This window comes from Carex rostrata, chromosome 20 (genome assembly GCF_964058835.1).
Source record: "Carex rostrata chromosome 20, lpCarRost1.2, whole genome shotgun sequence".
Taxonomy (NCBI): Eukaryota; Viridiplantae; Streptophyta; class Magnoliopsida; order Poales; family Cyperaceae; genus Carex; species Carex rostrata.
In genome coordinates this window covers 7,156,624-7,169,287 of record NC_135937.1, presented here as the reverse complement: position 1 = coordinate 7,169,287, position 12,664 = coordinate 7,156,624, and the positions used below count along the sequence as shown (strand labels likewise).

The 12,664-nt window shown below is 33.3% G+C and overlaps 1 protein-coding gene and 1 pseudogene across 2 annotated transcripts; both read left to right on the top strand.

Annotated features, from left to right (window-relative positions):
* The first annotated feature begins 514 nt into the window (after window positions 1-514).
* LOC144572439 (7-deoxyloganetin glucosyltransferase-like) lies at window positions 515-6,434 on the top strand. Its single transcript, XM_078322022.1, has 3 exons — window positions 515-744; window positions 886-1,227; window positions 5,444-6,434. The coding sequence occupies exons 1-3, from the start codon at window positions 585-587 to the stop codon at window positions 6,379-6,381; spliced, it is 1,440 nt and encodes a 479-aa protein (XP_078178148.1). The 5' UTR covers window positions 515-584; the 3' UTR covers window positions 6,382-6,434.
* Window positions 6,435-8,175: 1,741 nt separating this feature from the next.
* Window positions 8,176-12,369, top strand: LOC144572895 (7-deoxyloganetin glucosyltransferase-like; annotated as a pseudogene). The gene is made up of 4 exons (XR_013517823.1): window positions 8,176-8,441; window positions 9,427-9,605; window positions 9,729-10,070; window positions 11,297-12,369. The product of XR_013517823.1 is annotated as a 7-deoxyloganetin glucosyltransferase-like (transcript).
* Window positions 12,370-12,664: the final 295 nt, after the last annotated feature.

Here is a 12,664-nt window from a genome sequence, read left to right as displayed (position 1 = left end):
AACATTTGATCCTATCTGCTCAATATGATCTACTTGTGAAAATGTATTTTGAGACTAAATTTTACATTTTTAGAATTTATTTTACAATTTGTTTAGATAGGTAGAAAATCATCTAATTTAAAAATTCTAGACTATTCAAAAGTAGTAATTGTCTATCTAATTAAAAAAAATAGCAAAAGTTTCTATAAATATAAAATTTTATCTTTAATTTACATTTTCATATGAAGATCACGTTGAATGCTTTAGATCAATTGTTTATAAATCCATAGCTCGACTGATATTATTTTTTCCATCAAGCACCTATTAACTTGTGGTAAATGAGAATTAATCACTTTATCGGAGCAAATATGATGCGCAAGTCCGGGAGCAACTAATCATTTTCAGTTAAAAAAATTCGCTGTAGCCATTTTTTTTTTTTTTTTTTGACAAAAAAATCGCTGAAACTTGTGTGGTAGCTGGGACATATATATGTTCAAATGAAAAGGCATGAATAATGATTTATTGAGGCTATATAAACCTAACAGATACATTAGCTCACTAGCTCAGAGAGAGAGAGAGAGAGGAAGAGAGAGAGGAGGGGGAAAATGGGAAGTAACAGCAAGCCTCATGCAGTGTGCATCCCTTTACCAGCACAAGGCCACATGACACCAATGCTATCATTTGCCAAGCTACTCCATTCCTCCGGCTTCCACATAACCTTCGTCAATACCGAGTTCAACCACCGCCGTGTGCTCTGCTCACATGGTACACTACTCTCATAAATTCAAGTATTTCATATCTCTGATTTCCAATACCAGTAGCTGGTACCAGTTGTAGAAGACCAACTCTTTATATCGAAAATATATTGTTTTGGTCCTTTTTTAATTGGATTATTTTTTGAACTAGATGGTGATCTGGGAAGTTTTCCTGATTTCCAATTCATGACGATTCCAGACGGACTCCCGGAATCGGACGATCTCTCAACAAGAGATGCAACATCTCTCGCTCAATCAACCATGAATAACTGCCAACCGCACTTGCGACGGCTCCTTTCTAATCTCGAAAGTTTGTCTCCGGAAATACCAAAAGTGACATATATCATATCTGATGCATCGATGAGCTCTGCTTTAGATGCAGCGAACGAGATTGGTGTTCCATGTGCTCTCTTTAGGTTTTGCAGTGCTTGTGCCTTCATGGCATATCTTCACTATAGCAAGCTTCTAGAGAAAGGCCTATTTCCACTCAAAGGTACATGCTTAGTTTCATCTCTGTTTTTTCTTTTCCTGAGATAGCAATTACAAGTTTCCTTTTTATGTCTTCAGGAGTCAAAGACGTTATAGAATAGTTATTTGTTGACTTATCTGGGTTAATTTTGGCTGAACTAGAAAATTTATATTAGGAGTTGAAACGTAGTGACACATGTGATTAATTTAGTAAGGATAAATGAGGTCAATTAATCTCCATGCATTTTTAAAATTTTGTGGTTAGTATTTAGGCGTGATTTTGCTGGAAGCAAATCTGCTGCGATTCCAAGCTCAACCATTCATTTATTGGAATGCACGAATCTAGAAAGAAATTAGTTTTTGTGTACGAATCTCAAAACATACGAACGGTTGGGATTAGAATCACAGGGATCCTGCGATCGTTTGGAATCGCAGCAGATTTATTTCCGATTTTGCTATATAGTTTTAAGTAAAATTTTATGGATGTCGAAAAATTAATTTCAATATTTATTATGAGAATTTTATATAATTGATTTTATGTTTGATCCTATAACTTGAAAAAATATGTCTTTGTCTATGTGTGACATAAATGTAGACATTGGAATTTGAACTCAAATTATTACAACGACATTGATTAGGAGATAAAGGATGTGCACTTTATGAATATCAAAGGTTTAAATAGCGTTTATCGCATCATAGCGAACTGGTTAGAAAAACAGCACTATGCTCAAATAGCGTCGCTATAGTGTGAAATAGCGCATTATAGCGCTGATAGTCCCATAGGTTTTATAGTTTGAAAATGCTATCGCGGCGTTATAGTACGCTATTTAGAACCTTTATGAATATTTTATTAAATAGATTTGTAGACATATTCAGGAGTGGAGTTAGTCTTTCAAACTATGAAGAACAAACGTGAATAGAGATAAAAAAAAAATTTATGCTGCAATTGGGATCAATTTTACATTATTTATTGTATTTTACTCTTAATTATATAAAAAAAATAAAGCATAAATACAAAAAAGTTTAAAATAAATTTGAGTCAATTGATTTCTATTTCTTGAGAATGGCTCCGCCTCTGAACACACTAATATTTACTTGTATGAAGAAATATGGAACACACATAAAAAAAATCACAACATACAATCAATTTCAAAAATTAAAAGAGAGATTCAAAATTTTACGTAGAAGTTTTTTTGAAAAAAAAATTATGCAAGCACGATGCAAAAGAGATCACTATGATTGAAATCTTTGCAATACAAAAGAAATAATAGACCAGTAACATTTTCTCTCATACTCTTTTATAATTTCATAAACTAATTTCTTTTAATAAAAGTTAGAGGTGAAGCTACCTAACTATTTAATATCACAAAGTGATTATCTATTCAGATTTGGAACCCGTGACTTCCTAGACAAAGCACATTACCTTTGCCACTAGAGTAAAGAGTGATTCTCTCCATAAACTAATTTTAACATTATTATTTTATTTTAGTATAATATATAGGATTATAAGAAAGAAAAACTTAGATTTCGAAAAGAGAATTCACTTGTTGAAGAAGAAACATCATAACTTTAAGTGTATTTACATTCGGAGGGAAGACAACACAAAGGCTCATGATGTGAGGAAATACAACACAAAGTGCACACATTTCGAAACAACTCGACGGCTGAATTCAGAAAAGTAAAAATTTCATTAATACTGTCCACGAATGAGAATTTTAGCAAATTCGTTTCCCAAAAAAATATTTCTAGGTATAGGGAATTTTATTTTGATATTCGTATCAGAGTTAAATAACAGTCTGGATTTTCCTATGGTACTATTAGGTAACATGAGGGAATACGAATTCCTTTAAATATAATTGTATAATATTTCTTATCTTAGACCTTACTGTTTGCAATTTAACGCTTACGGACTTGTTGCCAAAAAATTAACATAATGGGTGGAGGAAAGAAAAGGAAAAAAAAGTACTAAACCTCCTATAAATTGAAACTTTTTATTTTTATCTTTTAAATTTTTTAAGTTTTGAGAAATACATTACTATTCCACACAAAAATAAAATTACATGATAAATATTTTTTCCACTTATAAAATAAAATTACATAACACTTATTCATTAGTTGTCAATCTTACTTTTCTAATTTCTGAGAAACACTCAACTCAGTTGATTACACAGGTTCTCTGTCCCTTCTCCTTTTCTATTTTAAGTTTTTCCCATTGTCTTTTGGGCTTCACGTTTACAACCTGTTTGGATGCAAAATAGAGGGAGGAATGTGAGGTAAATAATAGAAGGGAATGAAATGGAATAGAAAGAAAAATTAACATATTTAACCTCTTCATATTTAGATGATTAATGAGAGAAAATAAATTTAACTTTCCTTTCTGTCTTAATTCTTGTTTGGTTGATTAAAATTTAGAAGGTTAATAAGAAATTCGATGACTGTTGTATGTTTGAGAAAAAAAATTTGTATGAGAATTATATATGTAAGATATAGGGTTGAGCATTTGTGTTATTTTTTCTAAAAATATTTGTAACAAAATTTATTTCCATACATTACACTCCAATTTGAGAAGAAAACCAATTCTATTAATTATAACGATACAAGATTAAACCTTTCACTTTTTGTACCTTTCACCTCCGACATAATTTTATTAACCAAACACAATTTAACAGAAAATTTTTGTTCCTTTCCATTCTCTCTATCTCTCCATCCAAACAAGGTGACACGTTACAACAATAAATTATGAGATAAAAACAAAGGATATGTTTACAACATCAGAATTTTTGTCTTGCTTTTTATCGTTATGTATTGGTGAAAAAGTTACACAGTTCACATACAGCCAAAACTACTTTTACCACAGATTCTCATTGATTGGGTGCAATTTTAAGGGCCTGTTTAACCATGGTACTGTTCTCGTGAAAAAAAATAATTTAGTTAAAAAATAATTTAAATTTTCACTTTTTTTTATACCCACACTCATTTCCATCGGTGCACCAAACAAAACCTAAAAGAACAAATACACTGCAAAACAATTTTAAACGTGCACCTTTAATCTTTAAATTAGCGTTCATCACAGTAGGGGTGTTCATTGGGTCCGGTTTAATTGGTTTTAAACTAAACCGAATTAGATTGGATGAAACGGTTCAGTTTATTGGTTCGGTCCGGTTTATTTTTTGAAACCGATTTAATACTTCGGTTCTGTTCGGTTCGATTTAAAATAATTCAAACCCGACCGACCGAAATAATTTTAAATAAACTCACTTAAACCAACGTTGGTTCGATTCATCTCTTAACACCAAAGCAATTGAACAAGCTCCAGCGAAAACAAGAGCTTCACGTGTTTGTTTTGCTTCCAGCTTTCCCTTTTTGTTTTGTTTTAAAATCTTGACATTTCATAACCCATTTTTCACCTTCAAAAATTAGTCCATTACCCTTATACACCTAACCATTTTCTCTTCTTATTTCTCTTTTCTTTCTATTTTTATTTAATATCCATTTATTCATTATTTCTTTCTATTTGGCCTTTACCTAAGAGAAGGCACAGAGGCGCTCTCTCAAATACCGACTTCTCTCTCTTGGATTTAACTAAACCCACCTCAAATTCTAAATCTCTTCAAGTAACCTCCGTTGATCTGTTTTTATACCATATTCAAGATTAAAAAAAAAAAAATTGATCTTTAATCCTTATTCGTGTTTTTTTCTTTTCTGAGAGCAAATATGATTGTTCAACAGTTGGTTTGCTTTTTTTTTTTTCCTTTTTTTGAGTTTTATTGCTGAAAATTAATACTTCGGTTTGAACCGAACAAACCGAATAAAACTCTGGTTCGGTTGATAGGCTAAAACGGTTCGGTTCGGTTCTATTTTTAAACCGAAATAAAACTTTGGTTTTCCTATTTTATTTCAGTTTCAACCGAACCGAACCGATGAACACATTCATCAGTGATTTATTTTATTTTTATTTGTTATTGTTATTACCGTTGTTAGTACGTTGTTTTATTTTTATTTTTATTTTTATTTTTATTATTATCATTATTACTACTGTTATTAATAATAATTTATTAACTATATTATTACTGTTAATATTTAAAGACCGTTGCATGAATCTTTGTTGTGTGCTTACAACTAAATATTGCAGTGACTTCAACTGGGAACCCAAATTTAATTATTTTATTATCAGTGCTAACTGCTAACTATAATTAAAGGTCATGCAATTAAAGATTTGAATCAATATTTTCTTTTAACAGATGCTGCTCAGCTGCACAACGGGTTCCTCGACACCGTGGTCGATTGGGTCCCGGGTCTGAATCACATGAGACTAAAAGATTTTCCAAGCTTCATACGAAGCACCGACAGAAACAATATGATGTTGAATTTTATTATGCATCATATGGATCGTGCACCGATGGCTTCTGCAATCATTCTAAACACATTCGATGAGCTTGAACAAGAAGTTTTAACCGCAATGGCCGCAATTTTACCACCGATTTACACAATAGGACCTCTTCCGATGCTCTTGGAACAAATACCAGAAAACCCAATAAAATCTCTGAGCTTGAACCTGTGGAAGGAGCAATCAGATTGCTTGGATTGGCTTGAAGGGAAGAGGGACCAATCTGTAGTATACGTAAATTTCGGTAGCCTCGCCACCATCACAGAAGAACAATTGACAGAATTTGCATGGGGCCTAGCAAATAGTGGATATGCATTTATGTGGATAATTAGACCTGATTTGGTTAAAGGTGATAGTGCAAAGTTGCCACTAGAGTTTTTGGAAGCGACAAAAGATCGGAGTCTAATTTCGAGTTGGTGCCAGCAAGAGACTGTTTTGAAACATCCAGCCATTGGGGTTTTTCTAACACACAACGGATGGAATTCGACATTGGAGAGCATATGCGGTGGTGTACCGATGTTGTGTTGGCCATTTTTTGCTGATCAACAAACAAATTGCCGCTATGTTTGCGCAGAATGGGGGATAGGTATGGAGATTGATAATGATGTGAAGAGAGAGGAGGTTCAGAGTTTGATTCGAGAGATGATGGATGGAGAGAGAGGGAAGGAGATGAAGAAGAGAGCAGTGACGTGGAAGGAGAAGGCGGCTCGTGCGATGCAGCCCGGTGGTTCTTCATATGTTAACCTCAAAAGATTAATTAATGAAGTACTGGTTCATAAGAGGAGTGCTTAATTAACTTGCCTGAAGCATTTTATTATTTAATCATTGTTGCATCATTTAGAGTTGAGTGTTTAATATAATATTGATTACTTGTTATTGAGAATTGTTATTCAATCATGTAATGAAATTATTCTGTGACTCTTTTCAATTATTATAATTATATTAGCCAGAAGTTGAGAAAATAAAAGTTTGAATAAATGAGAAAATTATTTAACTAGAAACTACGTCATGGTAGAGGGATAAAAGAAACAAAAGTATATCCATGATCATGATTTAGAAAATAAATTTGCCATTTCTCCGGTTATTTATGTTTTAATTATATGGCTCACAGTTCTTTTCGGCATTTAGTTTATTGTAATAAAAGAAAACGAATGGAACACCCAAGTTAAAATAGAGGTAGTAAAGGAATATGATCTTACTAATTATCTCTACTAGTACTTCAGTACTTGTTATCGGTTAGGGAATTAATTAATGTAGATGAGAAGGTGAAGGAATTAAGAGGTGCATGAATGGAACTCGATCCTGTACTGTTACGTTGCTTGATCGATGAAGAGTGGGTTCTTTTTAAGCCAAGTGAAAAATTCCGACATGAAAATGGAAATAAAAATGTGAAGTCACAATTGAGACATGAAAGACACGAGTATTTGAACCCAACTCTATAAAAATTAACAGAAAAAAAATACCATCAACCTACATCACTTCATACCTATCCAAGGTGAACACAGAATTCTTCCAAAAAATTCATTCATTTACACAGATTTACACAGGTGTAAAGGACAAAGAGACATATGATGTGCACCATTACTAAGGTTCAGAATTCATTTATACGATTCAATTGTACTTAATTTATTACAAAACAAGAAGAAGAAAAAAAACTTTCTGCGCATATCCAGGCGGCGCACCGAATTGGTGCGCGTCCCCAGTCTGTACACCAATCCAATTTGATGCACCAATTAGATCCCATGGGTGGTAGATTTTGAAATATAGCTTGAAGGGTGGTAATTATTTAATTTTGATTTTTCGAGGTGATAACTAAAAAAATTTCGATAATAATTGGTGTACTCTTTATATTTTTTTCTCTCTCATTTTCTTTAATAATTTCTATTGATAAAAAATCCTCCACGTACGGAAAAAATTTGGACTTGCATCGATTCTCTGTGTCCAACTCAAAAAAATTCATATATGTTGTCATCTGTGGCAATACTGACAACATTTTTTTCTCAGAAGATGACAACTTCAGTTACAATTAGAAGCGAAACTATCAGCACTATATTGTACCACCCGATGATTTTTATATCTTTTTCAATTTTTTTGAATTTATTTATAATAATTGGAAAATTTAGAAGGTTTGAATTGTAAACTGCAAATTAAAAAAAAAAAAAAAAAGTAAAACTAAACGAACGTGGCCCTCATGCATGAAAGAAAAAAAAAAAACCCTCTCCCGCCTCCCGCCACCGAGTCCCCATGTGAAAGGATATCAGAAAAAAATTCGCTGGAGCTTGTGTGGTAGCTGGCACATATATTCAAATGAAAAGGTATGAGTAATGCTGTGGCGGAGCTACTGTTTATCAGGGGTAGGCAGTTGCCGGAATCGTATTATCTGTGGAGTCGTAAGATACGAAGCTGCGTGAAGCTTTTAATCTGGTCCATTCGTTTTGAATCGAGCGGATCAGATCAGATTTTGTTCGAATTGAAAAGCTCCGCACAAAATTTGCCCTGCCATCAGAGAATAAGCTTTTGGCCCCGCTCGATTCAAAACGAACGGAAAAGATTAAAAAAATATATATATTATTGGACAAGGTTTTTTCAGTGGGCCTTAGAAGTCTGCCTACCCCTGATTTCCAGCCTTCCAGTCCGCTAGAAGAACAGGTGAAGAAAAAACGAATGTGCGAAGCAGGTTGCAGCGAAGTAGCGAAGAGGTGAAAAAACGCTATGGTTGCGCAGTAGGCAGTAGCGAAGAGGAGAAAAGCGGACGCGGAGGGAGGGAGAAAACGAGATCGCGGGCCGCAGGGAGAAGGAAAGGAGATCGATTTTGGATTCAAGCTGTTGCAGAGAGGAGATCGCAGGTCCAGGTTTTCTCCTTTATACCATGGATTGATTGTCTTTTTTTTTCCTTTTTATAAAAATAGGGATTAATTAGCAACTAATTTTCTCAATTATGATTAAACAATTTACCCAATTATGATTTTGAATTGATTCTGAATTTACCCAATTATGATTATGATTCTGAATTGAGTCAATTATATTTAGCAACCAATTTTCTCAATATCACACGATAGATGTAAACAATTTACCCAATTAGCAACCAATTTTCTAAATAATTTCTCCCTTCAATATTGTAAGTCTTTGGTTGGTGGTCTTACAGACACATGAATTGAGTCAATGGCAGGCAAACAGTGAAACGGTATAAGTGGAAAGAATAACTAATTAAGTATAATTCAATGGTTAATTTTGCAAGATTTAAGTTTTAGTATCTTCAATTTAAGCTAATTTTTCCATGCGTAAGGGTATTTTGCTTGCTTCTGTTTGAATTCTTCTTTTAAAATTTAAAATTTGTAATTGGCAAATTGTAGGGCTGCTTATAAGGGACTTGGAGATTGTATACGTCTTCTTTTATTTCTGGATGCTCATAGGAGTCTAGGATCAATTTACTTCACTCTAGTATCCAACATTAAGATCAATTTTCTTTATGATTATGCATTTAACACTTGACCATTTATGATTTAAGTGTTTTGATTTGTGATTTTCTTTCTTTAAATTTGTCAATTAGAGAATGGACAGATACTATAAGAAGAAATCTAAATTTCCAATTGATTCATCTTCACAAGGATCACGACAAATCGGGTTTAGCTTAGGCCCTAATCGTTCTTAATGTTGTAGTTTTTGTTATGTTGGATTTTTTTTTTTTTGCAACTATATATATTCTTTCATACATTTTTGCCTACCCCTGGCAAAATTCCTGGCTACGCCATTGCAGCAGATGCACCGTATTAAATGTTGCAAAGTGATTTATTTAGGCCGTATAAACCTAGCATACATATAGCTCATTTTTTTCAGAGCTAGAGAGAAGGGGAAAATGGCAAGTAACAACAAGCCTCATGCAGTGTGCATCCCTGTACCAGCACAAGGCCACATGACACCAATGCTATCATTTGCCAAGCTACTCCATTCCTCTGGCTTCCACATAACCTTCGTCAACACCGAGTTCAACCACCGCCGTCTCCTCCACTCACATGGTACAGTACTTCATATCTCTGATTTCCAATACCAGTAGCTAGTACCAGTTGTAGAAGACCAACTCTTTATATTGAAAATATATGGTTTTGGTCCTTTTTTAATTGGAATTTTCTTTGAACTAGACGGTGATCTGGAAAGTCTTCCTGATTTTCAATTCATGACGATTCCGGATGGACTACCGGAATCGGACGATGTCTCAACAAGAGATATAACATCTCTCGCTCAATCAATCATGAATAGCTGCCTTCCACACTTGCGACGGCTCCTTTCTAATCTCGAAAGTTTGTGTCCAGAAATACCGAAAGTGACATATATCATATCTGATGCATTGATGAGCTTTGCTTTAGATGCGGCGAACGAGATTGGTATTCCATGTGCTCTCTTTAGGTTTTCCAGTGCTTGTGCCTTCATGGCATATCTTCACTATCGCAAGCTACTAGAGAAAGACCTATTTCCACTCAAAGGTACATGCTTATTTTCCTCTCTGTTTATTCTTTTCCTGAGATAGCAAGTACAAGTTTTCTCAAGACATTATATATAGAATAGTTATTTGGTTTACTTTTTATGTCTTAATTAATTTTCACATTGGCTGAACTAGAAAATTTATATTAGGAGTTGAAACGTAGTGACATCATGTGATTAATTTAGTAAGGATAAATGAGGTCAATTAATCTCTATTTATTTTTAAAATTTTGTGGTTAGGATTTAGACGTGATTTTTTTATAAAGTTTTAAGTAAAACTTTATGGGTACCTTAAAAAATTGATTTCAATACTTATTATGAGAATTTTATATAATTAATTTTCAATATGTGTTTGATCCCTGTAACTTTGAAAGTATGTCTGTCCATGTGTGACATAATGTAGACATTGAAATTTGAACTCAAATTATTACAACGACAAAGTAGATTTTTAACAACAAAGTTACAAGAACATATTTAGTATTTTATGACGAGCTAACTATTTAAAAAATTTATAAAATATTAATATAATTTTAATATACATGATTAAAAATTTAAAAATATGAGGGGGGCTCTCTAATTTTTTAACATTTTCTAGCATAGCTCAATGATTACTGAGCGTCTTAGCCAGCCAGATGGATAATAATGATTTAATGTATTTATTTTAGACACGGCACATTTTTTCCACTCTAACCGCAGCACAATTTTAATGGAAGATTTGCTTCCAAGTACCCTAAAGAATAAAAACATGTGCAACTTTAATCTTCAAATTAGCGTCATCAGTGATTTATTTTATTTTTATTTGCTATTGTTACCACCGTTAGTTGTTTTACTTTTATTTTTATTTTTATTTTTATTTTTATTTTTATTTTTATTTATTATTATTATTATTATTGTTATTATTATTATTATTGTTATTATTATTGTAATTGTTATTATTGTTATTGTTATTGTTATTGTTGTTGTTGTTGTTGTTGTTATTGTTATTCTTATTCTTATTATTATTCTTATTATTCTTGTTCTTGTTCTTGTTCTTGTTATTCTTATTGTTGTTGTTGTTGTTGTTATTATTATTTAAAGACCGTTGTATGAATGTTTGTTGTGTGCTTACAACTAAATATTGCAGTGACTTCAATTGGGAATCCAAATTTAATTATTTTATTATCAGTGCTAATTGCTAACTATAATTAAAGGTCATGCAAAGATTTGAATCAATATTTTCTTTTAACAGATGCTGCTCAGCTGCACAACGGGTTCCTTGACACCGTGGTCGATTGGGTCCCGGGTCTGAATCACATGAGACTAAAAGATTTTCCAAGCTTCATACGAACCACCTAAAAAAACGATATTTTGTTCAATTTTCTTTTGTATGAGACAGATCGTGCACCGATGGCTTCTGCAATTATTCTTAACACATTCGATGAGCTCGAACAAGAAGTTTTAACTGTAATGACCGCAATTTTACCACCGATTTACACGATAGGACCTCTCCCGATGCTCTTGGAACAAGTACCAGAAAACCCAATCAAATCTCTGAGCTTGAATCTGTGGAAGGAGCAATTAGATTGCTTGAATTGGCTTGAAGGAAAGAGGGACCAGTCTGTAGTATATGTAAATTTCGGTAGCCTCACCACTGTCACAAATGAACAATTGACAGAATTTGCATGGGGCCTAGCAAATAGTGGATATGCATTTATGTGGATAATTAGACTTGATATGGTTAAAGGTGATAATGCAAAGTTGCCACTAGAGTTTTTGGAAGCGACAAAAGATCGGAGTCTAATTTCGAGTTGGTGCCAGCAAGAGACTGTTTTGAAACATCCATCCATTGGGGTTTTTCTAACACACAACGGATGGAATTCGACACTGGAGAGCATATGCTGTGGTGTACCGATGTTGTGTTGGCCATTTTTTGCTGATCAACAAACAAATTGCCACTATGTTTGTGCAGAATGGGGGATAGGTATGGAGGTTGATAATGATGTGAAGAGAGAGGAGGTTCAGAGTTTGATTCGAGAGATGATGGATGGAGAGAAAGGGAAGGAGATGAAGAAGAGAGCGGCGACGTGGAAGGAGAAGGCGGCTCGTGCGACGCAGCCCGGTGGTTCTTCGTATGTTAATCTCAAAAGATTAATTAATGAAGTACTGGTTCATAAGAGGAGTGCTTGATTAACTTGCCTGAGACATTTTATTATTTAATCATTATTGTATCAATTAAAGTTGAGTGTTTAATATTTATTACTTTTTATTGAGAATTGTTAATCATGTAATAAATTATTCTGTGAACATTTTCAATTATGATAATTATATTAGCCTGAGCCCGGAAGAAGTTGAGAAAATAAAATTTTGAATAAATGGGGAAATTAATTAACTAGAAACTGCGTCATGGAAGAAGGATAAAAGAATCAAAAGTACATCCATGATCATGATTTAGAAAATAAACTTGCCTTTTCTCCGGTTATTTATGTTTTAATTATATTGCTCACAGGTCTTTCCGGCATTTAGTTTATTCTAATAATTAGAAAGGCCAGCGTGGAGATGTAAATAACTTCTGAATTTTAATATATATGTTGGCGGATATCACATCCGCTAACCTTAA